The sequence below is a fragment of the Periplaneta americana genome, chromosome 3 (genome assembly GCF_040183065.1).
Source record: "Periplaneta americana isolate PAMFEO1 chromosome 3, P.americana_PAMFEO1_priV1, whole genome shotgun sequence".
NCBI classification, from domain to species: Eukaryota; Metazoa; Arthropoda; class Insecta; order Blattodea; family Blattidae; genus Periplaneta; species Periplaneta americana.
This window is the reverse complement of record NC_091119.1, coordinates 82,169,013-82,189,540: the sequence shown is the minus strand read 5'-3', so window position 1 is coordinate 82,189,540 and position 20,528 is coordinate 82,169,013. Positions and strand designations below refer to the sequence as shown.

The 20,528-nt window shown below is 34.8% G+C and overlaps 1 protein-coding gene across 1 annotated transcript in view; it reads right to left on the bottom strand.

Annotated features, from left to right (window-relative positions):
* Window positions 1–210: 210 nt before the first annotated feature.
* LOC138696222 (mast/stem cell growth factor receptor-related protein Kit-like) overlaps window positions 211–20,528 on the bottom strand; it is a 222,736-nt gene continuing 202,418 nt past the window's right edge. Inside the window, exons 23-25 of the mRNA XM_069820880.1 lie at window positions 16,310–16,415; window positions 11,940–12,064; window positions 211–3,163 (exon numbers count right to left, since the gene is read on the bottom strand). Coding sequence (XP_069676981.1) covers window positions 2,965–3,163; window positions 11,940–12,064; window positions 16,310–16,415 — 430 coding nt within the window. The 3' untranslated portion in view covers window positions 211–2,964. The remainder of the gene's footprint in view (window positions 3,164–11,939; window positions 12,065–16,309; window positions 16,416–20,528) is intronic.

The following is a 20,528-nucleotide window of genomic DNA, read 5'->3' as shown; positions in this document are numbered from 1 at the left end:
ACCTTAGACGAGGCTACTTTCAGAGCATAAAAGAATCATGTCCTCACAATCCTTGCAGTGGTGCAGATGTTTAAAATCACACTCACTTTTAATGAGTAATTAACTATACATAAAAGATTTTAAGTTTAATTTTCTGAAAAGTTTATTTTTGTGACTTGATTCCCTTGTGCTCTGAGCGCCCCATATGTTGCTAATAGACTATAACAATCATTATCAATAGCATTGACATTTTATTAAACTAATAACATAAAACTAACATACTGGAAAATACAGTAACACACGCTCCAATTAGGGCGCGTTTATTCTCGCTGATACTGTATTATAATTTCTTGGAGGACTTCCATTCGCTTTTTTCTTTCTCTAATATAGAACATGACTGACTTAATGTTACTCAGAGTTTTTCGGATCTTTTATTTTTCAGATCTTTTCCCTCCTAGATTTGTTACCATGACACAAAGTGCAAAATGTAATAATATTTCGTATATTACAATTGGACTTACTTTCACTATACAGTAACAATGGAAACTGGATAAGCATGCAAAATAAGATATGCAAATACTCATACATATTTATACAATATTTAACCTGAAATTTATCTGTAAATCTCGTAAATCTGTCGCTTGAAGAATGTTATACAATGCTATTTACTTTCCCAACTCTCAAATTGTTATCGAATCCCACAAAGAAAAATTTATGAGTAGGCTTGCCAAATTTACGTAATTATAATAACTAATAATATAATTACACGTTTTGTTCCAGTACCAATATATAATGTATAGCAAACTTCCTCTTTCATTCCTAATAAATCTACGTTTAAAATATATATCACTTAGATTATACACTTTTGTAGAAATATAAAAAAATATGCATGTAAAGTATTTTCCCATCGACGTATGTGTGTGTTATATGAGTCGGTTAGAGTCATTACTCACTTGTTCCAAAAATGAAAATTTTCACAAATGAGGGAAAACATAGGCTATTTGTAATACTCCGAGCCCATTTTCTTCACAGTAAAGGTTAATAAATGAAAGAGCAATGATTTAAAACTGCTATTCAGATTTGTAACCTTATTTATTTACACAGGAGTAAAAGTTATTTAGCTTTAAATTATGGATCATACGAGTTTTGACAATGACCTTTGGATCCTGAGTGTTCTGAAAGTGCTCCGTTTGGAACATGTCAGTTTAGAAAGTAACAGTTGGGATCATGTGGGATTTGACAGTAACAAATTAAAATATTACACAAGAACATTACCTCAAGCATATTTTAAATTAAATGTAAAAGAATAGATTTCTAATTATTAAATTCTTTAGATGAGTACATTTTACAAAATAATATAGTACAATATAAATTGAGGGGACCAGTCAGAGAGAAGAATAAGTCACAAATCTTTGAATAGGGAAATTAGGTATTCTCAGAACAGTCTGACAATTTATGGTGGAAATTTATATACCAGTGGGCTAAGCTATTACCAAAGTTATTGCAATTATGACACAACATTCTAGAGACGAGAAAAAACTAAATTTTCTTAGAAAGGGGTGTTCTCCCCTTATTTGATTCGACTCTTCAATTTACAACCTACAAAAGTAATATTGATTATAAATTTTATCAAAACTCAAACTTTCGTTACTACGTTCCTTTATATCACAAGATTAATATCTGCTTTCATCAATTCGCACATACGTCCAGTATTGTCCAATTGATTACTATTCACGGCACCATCAATGACATATATGTAGATCTTGAATATATTAAAATTGTGATGAAACGCTCGGCCCTGCTTAATTTACTAATACATCAATAGGAGCCAAGCAGAATCAGAAAAGAATATTAACCTTGCTAATTTGGCCTGGTTTCTTTTCGTTATTTCCGGAGCTGCTATATATTTCCGTGGTCGTCCTCTCTCTCCAACTAGTAATACGTGCATTTCCGTAATATTACGCTTACAAAATGCTCAATTACAGCCGCTAAATTCACAGACATTTATAACAAGACACATGCAAGATACTCATCCACAACCTTATTCTACATAACAAGAAGTGGAGAAGCGGGAGGAAAATACTGATCGGTGATTGGTCGAGAAGCGCTATGCAGCAGAACTCACAAGATCCAGTGGATCATGAGGCTTTTGAAAGAAATCCGGAAGTTTGTCTCCTGTTTACACAAGCAGCATGTAAGAAATGTGAAAAATTAAGCTCTGAATCGAGTTCTACGCAGATAACAACAAGGAAATATAACGGTTTCTCAATTTTTTATTTATTTATTTATTTTTGGAGCATGTGAGTTATGACTCTAACCGACTCATATGCGAAAAGATATAGCTACAAAATTGCAATTTTTAATAAATATCACTTTGCATACATTCTAAAATTGTAGTTGCAGTATGAATTTTGGATAATTACATTCGAATAGTAGTAATGAATTAGTCTGCGGTGTTTTCAGTGGCGCACCCAGAAATATGGCTTGAGGGGCTATTTATAAATAGTATCACAGAGCAACATTAAAGCTGTATAGTTGTATCTTTACGTCAAGCGTGGGTGGTTTGAGAAGTACAGTTTGCAAAGCTGAGAAGTGAATGGCGGCTAGAAAGGTTGGAGCTACCATACACGCTCAGAATAAAAGCCACAGAACTTCGAACGTTATCGGAAGTTCGAGCTTTATTTATTAAAAGGTATGTTGTAAAAAGCCTATTCACATACAGACCTATTTAAAAGTCTTTCAAAGATTACACTTTCCACAATAATAGATACAAACATTCCAAAGGATTAAAAAACTTCCTTCTTTCCCATTTCCTTTCCCCAATTTTTTCTTTTAATTTGGGTGCGTCACTGGGTGTATATACAAAAACAATCAAGTATCCTTAATAAAATTAAGAAAATTTCATTTAAGAAATATGTTCATTAATTAATTGTAAACTACATATGTCAGTGTTCTGCTTTCAAAGACAAAAACCCGCGCTATTCCTTAACATTGGGTTTCTGTTTTCAATTCAACATCTTTCTCTGTTAAAGTATTCTTTCGTTCCACAGCTGGACGCTGTAATGTTATGGTATCTTTTGGTTTTCCTACGTCTTCAGAGTTTTCTCCGTTCTTTTTATTTTCATTATCCTTTGGATTGTTTATGAGAATGAGATATCCATCCTGATTTGGTGCTGAAGTTTGGCTGGAACATAGAAAATAATTATCCAAGTAAGTAACTGAGATCAGGTCATTTACAAGAATTTAGTTTCATAAAAGATCACCGTTTATGCATTGTTATTGTATTCCTGAGGATAGGATATTCTCTCACAAATGGCTTCATGGTTTGAATCTAATGGTTTTTTGCTTAATCAAGAAAAGACTGTCAACATAACTTTCAGCCTAAATCGTCTAATAAAAAAGGACAACATATAAAATTATACCAAGTTTCTAGGACTTTTTATAGACTCAAGTTTAACATGGGGAAAAAAACATATCGAATATAGGCTATATGCACAAGTTATCAGGAGTTATTTTACTAAAGAAATTATTGACTTGCGTTTCTCAAAATTATTTAAGATGTGCCTACTTTTCTCTCTTTCAGTCGATAATTCGGCATGCCTTAATTTTCTTGGGAAATGGTAGCAAAATTGGGAGTGTCTTGATTTTGCAAAAGAAAGCCATTAGAATTCTATGTCAGACTATCTTGAACATTGTCGACCACTTTTCAAACAATCACAGATATTAACAGTCATATACAGGTTGTTTCCGGGCTAGTGTTACAAACTTTCAGACAGACAGGAAGAAATTTATTTGTATTTAAAAGTAATACTGTTAACTTAAGAAAGTCTGCAGAGTCCTTAATTAATTTCAGCAAACTCTGGCTTGGCATCCTATTTTCATTTTCTTTTGGCTGGTACTGTACATCGCATTTGAATTATTGTCCGCTGTGTGCTCGCCCTAGCGCCTTCTTTCGTCACTGGAGCGTTGAGCTCCCGGCACCGCAACCTACCTGGCCCTGCAGTGAGCGTAGTGTTTCCCTTCATAGTCAGTACATTAGAACAGCTGGCGCATGCGCCCTGATTTACGTGTCTTGTCCATTGCCGTAATACGCTAGGCTGGTAGGCGCTATTGAAAGCGCTTTTGGTGATGAAATTACTGTATTATAATGTTTATTTGAACTTCTGGTGGTAAAGTGAGTGTGTTATAGAGTTTATTTGAACAAAGTGAGATATAACTAGTGCGATATTGTTGTAATATGGCAGAAGATCACTGTATAATTGAACAGATTTTTAAAAAGCCTTTCGGTTGTAGATCATTTAGCGAAAAAGTTGAAATTGTAACTGTGGGGGGAAGACCAGTGCCGGAACTTCCGAACTTAAAGTTTTTACATAAAGAAAAGAGTAGAGAATATTTACGTTATTTCAATGTGAACCAATATGTGAAAACTAATTGGCTAACCGGATGCAGTCATCTTAATAAATTATTTTGTTGGCCATGCTTATTATTTTGTAACGAACAAAGTGTGTGGAAGAAAGAGGGTTATAATAATTTAAATAATCTCAGCAATGCTATTGCCAAACACGAACGATCGCAGTGTCATTTGCGTTCGGTTGTTCAGCTTTCTTGTTTTGGAAGTGTTCGTATTGACACCCAACTTGATCAACAATTGAAATCGGATGTGGCGCGTCACAATGAAATGGTGAAGAAGAACAGAGAAATATTGAAACGCCTAATCGACGCAACGTGCTTCTTAGCCATGCAAGAACTGCCGTTCAGAGGGCATGGCGAAAGTGAAGATTCACTTAACATAGGCAACTATATAGAACTTTTACATTTGTTGAGCAGCTATGACACTGCTCTTCGAGAACATCTAGAGTCGTCTACAACATTTAAGGGCATATCGAACAGAATTCAAAATGACCTGATAACTGCTATCAGTGGCGTGTTGATGGAATCTATTAAGAATGACATTTCCATGGCTCAGCATGTTGCAGTTATTTTAGATGAAACATCCGATGTAAGCAATAAATCACAACTATCCACCACTCTCAGGTATGTCCATGACCAGACAGCACAGGTTCAAGAAACGTTTATTTCCTTCGTTGATGTGAGTGCAGATAGATCCGCGAATGGTTTATTTAATCATGTAATGGGCATAGTGGGATCTTATGATATCAGAGACAAATTAGTTGGTCAAACATATGACGGTGCGGCAGTGATGGCTGGAGAAATAAATGGACTTAAAACCAAAGTTCAAAACATTTATCCTAGAGCTCTATTTGTTCATTGTTTCAGTCATGTCCTAAATCTAGTCTTATCTCAGTCAGCTATGAGTATTAAGGAGTGCCGGATCTTTTTTCAAACATTGAATGGACTAAGTAGCTTCTTCTCCAAGTCTACAAAACGCGCGCATGCTCTTACAGAATATTCCAACAGAATAATTCCAAGAAATGCACCCACAAGATGGAATTTCTCTTCCAGAATAGTCAATGTTGTAAAGGATAACCGTGAATTGCTGGTGGACTTTTTTTAAAAATATACTCAGCAACTGATCAGACTGGGAAAGTGAAACTGTTGCTCTTGCGCGTGGATATTTGTCTTTCCTTTCAGAGTTTGAGACCAAATTTCTTCTAAATGTGTTATCAAAGATCTTTGTATACACTGACATTCTGTACAACATCCCTCAAACGAAGCATTTGGATATTCTGTATTGTGTAGAAAAGGTTAATGAAACAAAACGTATTGTTCTACATGAGAGAGACAGATTTTATGAGAGAGTGATGTTTGTAATGAAGTCGAATGTGAAGAAGTGCAGCGAAAAAGAAAATGCCTGGAAAATGATGTCATAAAATACAGGAGAATATTTTTTTGAAAAAATAGACAATGTGACAAACCATATTACAGATAGGTTTGGAAATCTCCCTCAGTTGGAATTTATTTCATTGCTTGATCCAACCAAATTTCAGTCTTATAAATTAAATTTTCCTAATTCCGCCCTGGATGCGCTGAATGTAAAGTACAATGCAATGTTTGACATAGTCCGTCTAAAAAATGAATTGACAGTCCTATATTCAATGGAGGAGTTTCGTGGAAAATACCCTCATGAACTGGTAACACATTTAAAATCAAAACAACTCCACACAGCATTTGTCGAATTGTACAAATTGACCCTACTGGTTTTGACCATACCAAGCACATCTGCACCTGCTGAGAGGTAATTTTCTGCCCTTAAGCGAATTAAATCATTTCAAAGATCAACTCAAGGGCAAGAAAAATTGAGCAGTCTAGCCTTGATGTCCATTGAGAAGAAAAAGCTGAAAGAAATCCGAAAATCCCCTACATTCCACATCGATGTCATTGAGGAGTATTCTAAAAAGGAACGCAGAATGGAGTTCACCTTCAAGTAAATAAGGTATGATTTATTTAATTACTAATTTATTTTATCATTAGTTTCCGAAGGTTTCTGTTTTCTTACCCTCCTTCTGGCTGCTGCTCTGGTTTGATGTCAGAACTCACTAAAATAATATCAAATATCAAATTACCAATATGTTCGAGATATTGTAAGTTGTATACCTATGTAGCATGCAAACATGAAGAGCCTACCCTAATGCAATAGGATCCGCACGCCACTGATAAGGAACCCTGTTCCGGAAATAACTGAGTCGAAAGTTATAAGCAAAAATAGTTGTGTGTATTTATCTGTACATCTTACACATACTGTATTCATCTGACGTTGTTTACGTTGTCTACTTACAGTATTCCATTCAGTGCGCTGTCTGAGGGGTGGGGATAGGACACTACACTAAAGCAATGCAGATAGCGTAATGTGTAACGGACATTGTCGGTCCTGATATGCACGTCTGTAGACAGCAATGTTTGTGTACAAGTTGCAGTGTCCAGTCGATCAGTCCTAGTGAAATGGAGGAGTACACGAGAGCGGAATATGCAGACCTGATTTTCGAATACGGATGAGCCAATGGGAACAAGTGCTCTCGTAGGAGATATCCGACCCATACCATCTTTCCACGACTGTTCCAAAGGCTAAGGGAAGGAGGGCACGTGGTGCGAAATCACAATTCCATTTCCACACAACTATTTTTGCTTATAACTTTCGACTCAGTCATTTCCGGACCAGGGTTCCTTATCTCAAATTGATACATGTGCCCTTCCCCATCATCCTTGAAAGTTTGTAACACCAGCCGGAAACACCGTGTATGTATGTATGTATGTATGTATGTATGTATGTATGTATGTATGTATGTATGTATGTATTTTTTATTTTATTGAGAATACATCTGCATGCCCCGTTACAGTAGTAACATTACGTGCAACCATTACAAAATGTACAATTTGATATTTACAATTGGGATCATATAATAAATACATACGTTTGTGACGCTATTTATAGAATACAATTGTTTTTGGAATACTTATTATTTTATTGTTCTGTTTTTTGTAGAGTTATTATGTGCTGAGTTATTTAGTGATGGTATGATGGTTTGTTCTAATTAGATGTTCATGGATTGAATATATTTTCGAAATGCTCGTAGGTGCCGGGATGTTAATTTCTGATTAGGGACTGGCCAGGTTCCTCCATTTTGCGATATCTCTTTTATGAGGATGGTTCTTTGATTTGTCATATTGGGACATTCGTAGCTTAGGTGGTTCACCGTTTGTTGTCCTCTGTGGCATGTGCAGGCTGGATCATCTTTGAGATGGAAGCGGTGTAAATATGAATTGTCACAATGGCTGTGAATTCCGACGTTACCGGGATGTATGTATGTATGTATGTATGTATGTATGTATGTATGTATGTATGTATGTATGTACGTATGTAGGTATGTATGTATGTATGTATGTATGTATGTATGTATGTATGTATGTACTCATGACCTAGTCCTTTACACTCGACAAAATATAGACAATTACTCATTAGTAGCCAATATACATGATCATGAAATTATAAATACTGAACAAATTAATATTCCATACTGTAGATTACATAAAACTAGTACAAATTTTTCTGTCATAGGGATGAAATTATATAATAAGCTTCCCAGTCAATATTATAAGTTACCAATCAATAGTTTCAAAACTAGGTTTTATAATTGGCTTTTAATTAATCCTTTCTACTCTGTAGATGAGGTTCTTAAAATAAATTCATATGAAATTGTTTTTAATAAATAAAGTTATTTACATTTAGTTACAAATAATACATTAAGAGTGAAGTGTTTTCATTAATTTTTAGAGTTCCAAAATGTTTTGTGTTTTCATTCTAATTAAACTTTACTGTTTTCAATTATATGTGTATTTTCAAATGTATGGCTTAATAAATTGGATTGAATAGATTATGAGTACATATTATTTTTGAGAAAATAATATGAACTTCTGAAAAATAATACTTCTTTTGAAATCCACTTTCTTCTTTTGCGCCACTAAATCAAACCAAAGTAAGAAGTTATATAACTTGTCACTACACATGAATCTGTAAACATGTAATTCAGTGGTCTGTAGCCAGCTGACATATCCGGTACAATTGTATCATATACGTGAAAGAAAGATGGAAAATACGAGTAAATTTGTATGTTTATACCTATATTCAAATAACGTTATTATCAGGGAAAGGATTTATATGTAAATACATATTTACTTATAAAGCTAATATAATTTATATTTTGCATTATCTTTATGTTTCACAATGTGTAGGGTTGAAAAATCCTACTTTTATTTTCCATATTTTTCCATATTTTAGAGTTTAGTACATATTTTCGTTAATTTCCATATATTTTCCATATTTCATATAAAACAGTCCATATTATATTAGGTTTAACAATAAAACAAAACAAAATTCCATTAACTTTTAAAAATACATTTCAACAATAGAGATTTAAACACATGTTCAGTAATCCCTTTAACATCAGAGTTATTTGAAAATTAGCAGTCCTATCAACAATGGGAAAGTAAGTTACAAAACTGTATTAATTTAATTTAAAATTTTTAACAGACTTCAGTTGTGCAGCTCAACAGTTAAATGCCAGTCAGAGTACACATAGGTTCAGTTTTGTAAATCATACTATAAAGACGGTAAATATGCCAAAAGTACGTCATTCAGTCAATTTAAAATCAAAACTAACAAGTTACATTTCAGAATTTAAAGAAGATGGTTTATCAACTGACAATAAAATATTATTTTGTAATTTGTGTCAGTGTGCAGTATCATCTACACAAAAGTTCCTGGTGCAACAACACATTACAACTAGTAAACATCAGGCCAACAAACAACTAAATTCCAAGCAGAGACAATTGTTTTTAACACAACCAACAACATCGAATGTAAGATCTGAGTTTAACATCGACCTGTGCCGTTCTCTCATCTCTGCTGATATTCCTCTCTACAAACTAAAGAATAAGGTCTTCAGGGAATTCCTTGAAAAATATACTCAACATACAATCCCGGATGAGTCAACACTTAGGAAGACGTATGCTCCATCCATCTACGATGAGACAATACAGAAGATAAGAGATGAAATTAAAGATAGTTCAATTTGGGTTTCCATTGATGAGACTCCCGACAAAGAAGGTAGACTTGTTGGTAATGTAGTTATCGGTTTGTTAAGTGAACAATATTCTGAACGAATTCTTTTACATTGTGATGTTCTAGAAAAGTGCAATAACAAAACTATAGTTAAACTGTTCAACGAAGCTATGGGTATCCTGTGGCCAAAGGGTATTATGTACGATAATGTGTTATTCTTTATTAGCGATGCTGCCCCTTATATGGTCAAAGCTGGACAAGCATTATCTGTTGTATATCCTAAATTGACTCATTTTACTTGTGTGGCGCATGCATTTCATCGTGTGGCAGAAGTGGTCAGAGACAATTTCCCTAAAGTAGATTTGTTGATTTCATCAGTGAAAAAAGTATTTCTCAAAGCTCCCAGTAGAGTTAACGTGTTGAAAGAAATGTACCCTGAAATTCCATTGCCACCAAAGCCAATTTTAACTAGATGGGGTACATGGCTAGAAGCAGTTGAATATTATGCCGAACATATAGACTCTATTAACAATGTTCTCCTTGCATTGGACTCTGAAGATGCAGTCTCAATTGATACTGCGAAAACAGTTACCTGTGACATAAGTGTGAAGAATGACTTAGCTCACATTCAGCATACATTTTCATGCATCATAAAACGCTCAAAAGTCTCCAAAATAGGCACCTTTCACTATCTGAAAGTTTTGAAATTATAAATAGTACTGTGGAACAACTGAATCGTGGTAGAGGTAAAGTTGCAGATGCAGTAAGAGCTAAGGTGGACACTGTACTTTCAAAAAACCCTGGATATGAAGAACTACAAAAGGTTGTTGCTGTGATGAGTGGTGAATCAACAGTGAAGATTAACTTGGACTTATCCCCAGCAGACATTGTGAAATAGAATTATGTACCAGTTACTTCTTGTGACGTCGAACGCTCTTTTAGTCAGTATAAATCTATCCTCAGAGACAATAGAAGAAGATTCACTTTTCAGCACTTGAAAGAAATGTTTGTAACCTATTGTTATGGTAACAGACAATAAAAATTGTGTTTTGTTGAAACTACATTGGAAGATAAGGTACGTCCATTATATTTTTTGTTTAGTTTGATTAAAATGTACCAATATTTAACGTACATAGTCATTTTTTTATAATTTTAAGTCCATATTTAATTCCATATTTTGGTAAAAATCCATATTTAATTCCATATTTTGGTAAAAATAACTACATATATATTTACATATTTCATATATTTTTAGTCCATATAAATCCGTTCCCTGGTTATTATATTTTCTATAGTAAACCTAGCTTATGAAAATTACCATGTTTGTTTTCCCTTATAGTCTTAAATAAAGGAACACTGTCGCCAGCGTGAGCATCATGTTAAGACGTCTCTTTTAAACCAGCAATTTGAGGAACAGTATTAAGTCCACCCAGGGACGAAATTAAGTTTTATATGATTTCGTATAGTTCTGAACATGCTCTATCATGCTGTGAAGTACGTTTAGGTCTAACTGTATTAAATCCCCTTGAAAAGAATGCGTGAAACTGGGTGTTCGTGGCAAACCGTATTATGTCCACGTCTTTGTTAGCGTCCAAAACCAATTTATTTTTATTGTAAGGTTGCGTGTCAAGTTTTCCTGCACAGTATTGGCTTACTGTCGACCTTTGTGTCAGTTCAGTGTCACTGTAGTCCAGTTGTCCATGTGATATCCGTGAAAATGGAGGAAGAAATGGCTATTGGTCAGAATAGCAGAGGTAGCAGGAAAAGAGTGAAGAAGAAAACAGCATGACAGGAACAAAATGAACTTCGGTATAATATTTTTACTATATTTTTTAATAATTAATTTTTTTAAATGTTTAGGAGAATTTATTTTCATGAATTCATGTAATGTACAATAGTTCTTGTTTCAATATTCAGAAACATTGATAAGGATCCTGATTTAACACTGTTCGAGTACCATGCTAGCATAGGTAAGGTCGGTTCTACTGTTGTACAATTCCCGAACATGATATACGCGAAAGGGTTTTCTCAGGAAAAAAAAAAAAAAAAAAAAGAAAGCTGATCAAGATCGTTAACATTAATGAACATTATACCTTTGTGATTCAATATTACATAGGAGTAAATCAAGGAGTGTTACCTATTACTTGAACAATTACTTTGGTTGAATTTTTTAGAAATACTGAGGAAGAAAATATTATTTCTTTTTTATGTTCATGTCAAACCTTATTATTTCCATGATATTTTCTGAATTTTAGGACAGTCTGATGTGAAAGTGATTTCAAATATAATTTATTCTGATAAATTAAGTTCTTCCAGTAATTAATAATTTTAGTATTTTAATTTACCTCCCTTAGTTGGCACATAAACAGTTTTTCTTCTTTCCTGAAAAAAATTACATCAATGGACATAATTCGGTTTGGAACGGATCTCCTCATTTACTCACATATTTCCGTAGTTCTTTCTCATCATTCTTCTCCTGAAGTCAGGTGCAGACATTTTGGCAATCAGATCGTTCTTAGCCTTAAGTTCGTTCATTTCTTCATATGGCTTATTCAGATCCAAGTAGTGCTAATAAAAAGAAACGTAATTTTAAAGTTAACTGAGACTCGGAAAAGTAATAATAATTTATTAAACACATAATTCATACGTTAGGCATACATAACTAAGTATTCTCCATATAAAATACGTATGCATTAAATGCAAATAAATTATGTATTTTAAGTAATTCTTAGATTTATATGAAAGGTAATATCATAATAACCATGAGCTAGTTTCGCTCTGACAGCTGTTGCAGTCAAGCATGTCTAGTGAGTTACCCGCGCTTGTTGATAACATACTAAAACATACGATTTGAGGAGAAGGAAAGTCCTTCTGAGTTATTATACTGTGCTAGTTCTTCATAAGCAGTGTGGATTTACTTTACTGATTTTGTTAAATCTACGTTGATTATTTCAAGTAAGTTATAAGAAAAACAAACAAAGAAACATGGAAGAAAAACAACAAAATTGTCTTTGACATAGGTGATCCACAACCAACTGCTCTGGAAATCCTGAAATGGCTAGACACAGGTCTACAAATTTCAGTGAAGAAATTACTTACACTTCAACTTGTAAGTAAAGAACATTTCATGTACACTGGCCCCAAAAATATTGGTACACTCAATATTTTCCTTATAAGATCCGTATGAAAGGCAAGTTTCAGAAAATAACATGTTTATTCTTTAATGTAATGTAAAACTGAAAATCTTTCACTGAAATTACAACAAAAATAACACAAAATAATTATTTACTAAAGAAAATCCATTTTCTGATTTTAAAAAAAGTATTGACACATTAGAAAAATATGTATTATAATATTACAAGTGTCTGTAATGTATTTTCAGTATTCTGTATACAACTATTAGCACGGATAACAGTTTCCGGACGTCTCGGTATTGAATGAACCAAATTTATCGTTGTTTTAAGGGAAATTTCAGATGACACATCCAAGAACCCTCTTAATCTCTTCTTTATTAGATGGGCGGCATTTTCTCTTCCAAGATAATACCACAAATACTCAATGAGATTTAAATCTGGGCTCTGTGGTGGAGTAAGAATTCTGGAGGAATTATATAGAAGTAATTCTCTTGTTTTTGTATGTTCCGTGTTTGGGGTCGTTATCTTGTTGGAAACGGAAGACCCCATCCAGGCTGAACTTGTGCACACTGTTGGACAAAATATCTCGCAACACACCAATGAATTTGTACCGATCCATTTCTCCATCAATAAAGGCTAGATTTTTAACTCCCGAAGATGCCATGCACCTCCAAACCATAACATGTCGACCTCCATGTATTACTATTGGAACTGTGTGTTGTTGTTGTTGTTGTAATTCTTCCGTCCTTCAGAACCGAAGAAGTTGTACTTCGACTCGTCTGAGAATATGACAGTGTCTCAGAATTCCAATGGCTTTCCACAATATTCCTTGGCAAACTCAAACTTCTGCTTACCTAGGAACTATATGGTGTTTGCTGGAAGACCTGCCATGAATATCAACACTATTCAAGACATTCCGTACTGTCTGAGCACTTACCGTCTTGTTAAATGTTGTTGCGATGTCAGCAGCTAAACTTTTTGTAGGTTTCTTTTCGGCAAAATGTATGATGGTTCTTTTCTCTCGATGAGCGGCTAGATCTCTGCTTGTTTCGTGTGGATCCTTGTTCTCTGTGTTTATGTATTATAGATCTTACAGTAGAGAAGCTTCTAGAACAGGCCTGCACAAATGACGCTCATTGAGAGCGGCCGTTCCTTCGGAGCCAGAGAGCCGTCTAACAGCTCGCCGGAAAGGTACGTCAGAATGACGTAGGCCTGCTATAGGTAGAGGATAGTCCACGCAGCTATCTGGTGTAGTGTCTATTATCAGTAGCTATTTCACTTTGCCTATCTACGGCTACATAATGGAGGAATCTAAAAGACGGAAAAGTGATCATCAGGCAAATTCTTTCAATATTGCATGGGAAAATGCTTTTTTTTTTTCACAGCAGCTGGAGTCAATACTCAGTGCCTTATCTGCCACAAAAGCTTGAAATAAGGAGGAAAACATAATATATAATGCGCAATTACTAGTCCACACATACAGATACGATTGTTTTGTTGCTGAAGATCGCAGTAAGAGTTGAAAGTTGCATTATTACATGAGGTAGGGTACGTTAGAATTTATTAATCTTCAACAACTTAAATATCTCTCTTCAGGGAAAAGGCCAGCTCATTGATGATATGTTGAATAAATTACGGGATTTCAGTCATAAACTTACACTTTTCGTACATTCGTTTCGGGAAGATAAATTGGCCCACTTTCCAACGATAGAAACTGCTCGTGATGAAGCCATGTCAAAAGATTATGTGCAAATATTAATTGAAATTCAAAATGAATTTAATTCTAGGTTCCAAAATCTTGTCTTAATTGGAAAGAAGTTTAAAGTTATCATAATAAATCCCTTCAACACCAGTTGAAATAGTGTCATACGATTTACAGCTTGAACTTATGATCTTCAATGTGGCCTAAGGGCTAAAGATCGTTGAATAATACTACTAGCCTGGTTGAGTTTTACAAGACTAAACCTCAGCAATAATATCCACGAATACACAGACTGGCTGTGAAAATGATTGCTATGTTTGGCTCAACATTTATATTTGTGAGCAACTGTTTTCTATAATCAACTTTAATAAAGGCAGGCATCGAACATTTGTAACTGTTGTTTCATTACTATAAGTAATGTTCCTTTCAGCTGCCAACAGAATAAAACCCCGTTTTGATATACTGATAAATAAAAATATAACAAAATGATATTATATATTTAAGTAGCTACAGAATTTCTATTATTTCTGTAAAATAAATATTTCTTTATTAATTAATAATAGTCCAAGATAATTTTGTAAACAGTGAACTGGAATTCATTTCATGAACACTCGTATTGGTACTTCCTTTTGTGTATACAATTCCTACGAGATCACTTACCCTTATACAGAGTGCAGCCAATAACTGCATTCCGTTCTCGAGCTGTGAGCAGACTCGGAGAGCGCAAATTTTGTGCAGCCCTGTTCTAGAAAATATTCTACCTATCTCTCTGTAACTTTTTCCTTGTGAGTGCAGTAACACAACTTTATCTCGAACAGAGGATAAATTTTCACCTTTCTTCGGTCCCATGTTGACAGTAACCACACCAGACTTACGACTGACTGGTAAGAAACCCATACTGAAGGTAGCCTACCATAACTTGACCTTGTGTTTAATGCAGTTTAAATAACAGAAACGTACGCTGGCGCCACTGTGCCAATAATATTTTGGTGATTCTAATACTATATTTTAATTTCGAGAAAGGTTGTTTATTGTGTCTTTGAATAATTTCGTAATTAAAATCATTTAATACCTTATCTTTACCTCTATATATATATATATATATATATATATATATATATATATATATATATATATATAAACTGCATTTTAAATTGTATTAAATTGAATCCAGTACTACAACAAAATGGTGTGTGCTAATAGTTTTTGGAGCCAGTGTATGTTCTTTAGTAGGTTATTTTACGACGCTTTATCAACATCTTAGCATTTAGCGTCTGAATAAGATCAAAGTGATAATGTCGGTGAAATGAGTCTGGGGTCCAACACAGAAAGTCATCCAATATTTGCTCATATCGGGTTGAGGGAAACCCCCGCAAAAAACCTCAACCAGCTAACTTGCACGACCAGGAATCGAACCCGGGCCACCTGGTTTCGCGGCCAGACGCGCTAACCGTTACTCCACAGGTGTGGACGAGTGTATGTGAAGTTAAGCGCTAATGTAATTTATGAACAATTTCGTTTCTGAAGTTGTCTCAAGCCCAATGTGGTTTCTACAATTGTGCACAATTACATTGGAATCTGTAGCTTGCATTCGTGCATTCTCAGAAGTTGAGAGCAAAATGCGATAAATGCTACTGTGATTTAAACATTGATAAGTCTATAAAGTGCAGTAAGTTTACTAGCTATTAAAAATGTAAGTTATAACTAATTTAAATCAACTAGAATAAAACAATGAAATGAAAATGCCATATCAATCGCATCTAAATTTTTTTTTGGAATTAAACTAGGAGAAGACTTCTGCATCCCTCTGCGTTTCCTAAAGTCGTCGAATAAGATACTTGGCAATACTAATGAACGATTCTGTATAAGCTGAAGTTTCTGAAGTTTTAAACAAAATATTATTTTGTATGCTACGAAAACGAGAGCTGAACATGTACCTGATATCCAGTGACATCCCTTTAAACAAGAAGGACTTACCTTTATGCGACTTTCACCGATCTGCACACCAATTTCTGCCACCAATTCTGCGAAAGAAGGTCGTTTGTCTGGTTGCAAATCCCAGCATCGCCGCATTATTTTGTATCTTTAAAAATTTAATTTAGGTATTTTATCAAAAGACATCAATTTGATTGAAGTGTAACATAATAATAATAATAATAATAATAATAATAATAATAATAATAATAATAATAATAATAATAATAATTGCTTACTTAAATATGTTTGTGCCTTTATTCACATTTCAGAGACAATATTCATTGCAAACTTATGCCTATTACCACAATTCACCCTTCGTTAGGCGCGTGGGGTACGGGTTATCTCAGACATTTTCGTTCTGTGATACCTTTTTTCTACATATTTCTGCCAGGGGCGTATTTTGCGGACTACCGGGGCTACCGGCGGTAGCCCAAGGAAATTACAAAAGAAAAAGTTTATAATATAACATAATGTATTAATTTTGTATTATTAGTTTTACCATAGTACTTAAAATTAAAGTAATTGTTAGATTTATATGCGCTCTCTGCTCTCGAAAAGAAACAAGTTGTCAAGGCAGCATCGCTGGAGAAACTGCTTGCTATGTGAGGTAGCCTGTGACCGTTCCGCGCACGCTGTCCTGTAGCACAACTGCCCGTCCCCCGCTCCCTTCTGTTTCCATCGTGCAGTGTAGGCCGGGCGAGTTGCCGCTCTCGTGATCGGTTTCTTCGCAGGAGCGAAGCAACAATACGCTTAGTACGCTAGCTCATGAATGTGATTATGTTCTTGCAGTGCATTATTTTATATCTGTGATTTGTTCGAGTGTCTAAGTGGCAGAACAAGTTTCTGGAGAGGTTTGTGTTGAAAATGACTGTGTAATAGAAGGTTTATTAAAAGTGCCTTTTAATCGTCGTACATAACAACGAGAAAGTTGAAATTGTGAAAATGGAAAGACCAACTCCTGAGTTAAATTTGTCCATGGACGTAAAAGAAAAACAGCGTGAGTACACACGCCATTTCATTTCAACATCATATGGTAAGTGGAATTGGTTGTGTGGTAGTTCTAAACTGTCTAAACTATTTTGCTGGCCATGTTTGTTATTTAGCCGCGAAACTAATGTGTGGTCAAAAGAGGGGTTTTCTAATATGAAGTCCCTTCGAACGGCAGTCCTAAAACACGACAAATCAAAAGCTCATATTTATAGTAGCATGAACTTTGCAAACTTTGGGAAGACAAGAATTGATTTACAGCTAGATAAGCAAAAAGTTCTACACATCAACCAACACAATGCTCTTGTGAAAAAAATCGGGAGATTTTACTGCGGCTTATTAACGCAGTCTGCTTTCTAGGAAAACAAGAATTGGCTTTTCGGGGTCATAATGAGAGTGTGGAATCAGACAATAGAGGAAATTATATTGAATATTTAAGTTCCTTAAGTGAATTTGACCATTTACTGGCCAATCATCTTGAAAGTTCAACAGTATTCCGTGGTACTTCTCCCGCAATTCAGAATGACTTAATATTTGCTATAAGTGGGGTTATGATAAAGAACATAAAATTTGAAATAGAAGAAGCACCTTTTGTGGCCATTGTTGTTGATGAAACAAGTGACTGCTCTAATCAGAGTCAATTGTCCACTGTTTTAAGATACGTCGACAGTACTGCCAATGTTCAAGAACGGTTTATAGGATTCACAAATGTCAGTTCGGGCAAAACTGCTGCTGCTTTGTTTCAGCATGTGGAAGGTGTTACAGCAGAATACAATGTCGGCAATAAGTTAATTGCACAGACATACAATGGTGCTTCAGTTATGGCGGGAAATATTAATGGCTTAAAAACAAAAGTTCAAGAAAAGTATCCTCAAGCACTATTTGTCCATTGTTACAGCCATGTTCTCAATTTAGTTTTGCAACAAACTACTTTATCCATTCCAGAATGCCGCATTTTTTTCAAACACTGAAGGGTTTAGCTGCATTTTTCTCATCATCTCCTAAAAGATCAGAAAACTCAAGGAATTTATGAACAAGAAACTCCCAAAAGTAGCACCAACTAGATTGAAGTTTAGATCTCGGCTTGTTAATACAGTAAAGGAATACAGAGAAAACCGGACTGCTTTCTTTAAAAATATCATTTGTAATGACTCTGAAGAAAACTGGGATGATGCTGTAATTGTGCAGGCTCAAGGATATTTGTATTTTTTCACACAGTTTCAGAATATATTTCTTCTTGAAGTCTATGCTAGAGTGTTCGCACATACAGATGTGCTCTACAATATTCTTCAGACAAAAAGTCTAGACATAGCATACTACTTGCAAGAGGTATCAAAGTAAAAAAAAAAAACTATATCCGAGTTCAGACGTAGTGGGTTTCCGTCCATATGGAGTAATATGGAAAATGAAAATTCTTCAGCCAATACAATGGAACCACCATTAAAGCGAAGCAAAGGAGATGATGAATTGAAATACAGGCAGCTGTACTACAGCATACTAGATCGTATGCACATGGAAATTACTGACAGATTTTCTGATTATGGAAAGCTTCAGTTCACACATCTTCTAGATTCTCAAAAATTTTCTGCTTATAGAGAAAACTTCCCGAATGAGGCACTAAACAAATTATTTCAGTCCTATAACAGTCACTTTGATCAAGTACGTTTGAAAAATGAATTAAGTGTAATATATTCAGCAGAAGTCTTAGATTTTTCGAACAGACCTATCCATGAAATATTATCTGCCATATATGAAAACCAGCTGAACCAAGTTATTCCTGAAGTCCTTAAATTGGCAACATTAATTGTGACAATACCAGCTACGTCAGCATCGGTAGAAAGAACATTTTCTGCGTTGAAGAGAATAAAATCCTACTGTAGATCAACTCATACACAAGAACGTTTATCCGGCTTGGCACTAATATCCATTGAAAAGTCATTTCTACAGAAACTTTGCAAGTGGCCCAACTGTAATTTCAATGACGAAGTCATCAACGTATTTTCGTCCCAATCAAGACGTCTGGAATTCACATAAATATGTAAGGAATTTTATTATAGGGATTTTAAAATATATTTTGTGTAGTAATAGGGTCAGTGGTAGCCCAAACCCTTTAACCAGTATACGCCACTGATTTCTGCGCATATGCCACTTCAGGTAACTTCCCGCTTATCTTTCTAGAACAGATCTGTGATACTTTCTGGTTTTAAATTGTCATTGTTGTGTGTGAAAATAATATTTATTGTTTAGTGAGCTCCTACAGACCACACAACCTTCTAAGTTACAACGATAAGCATGTGAGATACAGGTGTATCCCAGTGATTTTATATATTATTTTAATGTACCGAAGTACATATGATATTTCCTTGCAGATATTCTGCGTCATCATACGATGAAAGAGTAATGGAACGGAGAAAAATTCTCTCCGGCGCCGGGATTTGAACCCGGGTTTTCAGCTCTGCGTGCTGATGCTTTATGCACTAAGCCACACCGGATAATTAAATTAAAATAATATATATGATATGCGTAAATCACTTCGTGATTTAAGACGGCGCTTATTCCGTCGGATCCTGGCCAACTAGTCACTCATAACGAGTGCACCTCAACACATGTGTGGACTTCGATCCTATGTTCATAGACATCTATGACGTAGTGCAGAGGGCGGCCACTAAGAGGGAACCCAAGAGTTGGAACTTAATCAGAGACAATTCTATCCGACTCCGGGGTGGTATCCGGTGTGGCTTAGTGGATAAAGCATCAGCACTTAGAGCTGAAAACCCGGGTTCAAATCCCGGCGCCGGAGAGAATTTTTCTCCGTTCCATTACTCTTTCATCGCCAGTGATTTTAGTTCTTCTGTAACTTTCTTTATAAATATTTCTGCACTTCGCCACTTCAGGTATCTTCCCGCTAAACTGTCTGCAAGGAATTTGTTCTACTTCCAGATTTGAAATTGTCTCTGTTGTGAGTAAAATTGAGGATTCATGTTTAGTGGGTGCCATAAAACCACGACAATCTTCTAAGTTATAACTTTAGCTAAGTTTTGAGGTACATTCCTACAACTTTATTATTATTATTATTATTATTATTATTATTATTATTATTATTATTATTATTATTATTATTATTATTATCACTGCTATTCTAAGAGGAATATTTCAGCAGTAAGATGCAACTCCTACTATAGGCATCCAACAAGGAAAACTCAGTGCGCAGAAACCAGCGGACGTGAGATGA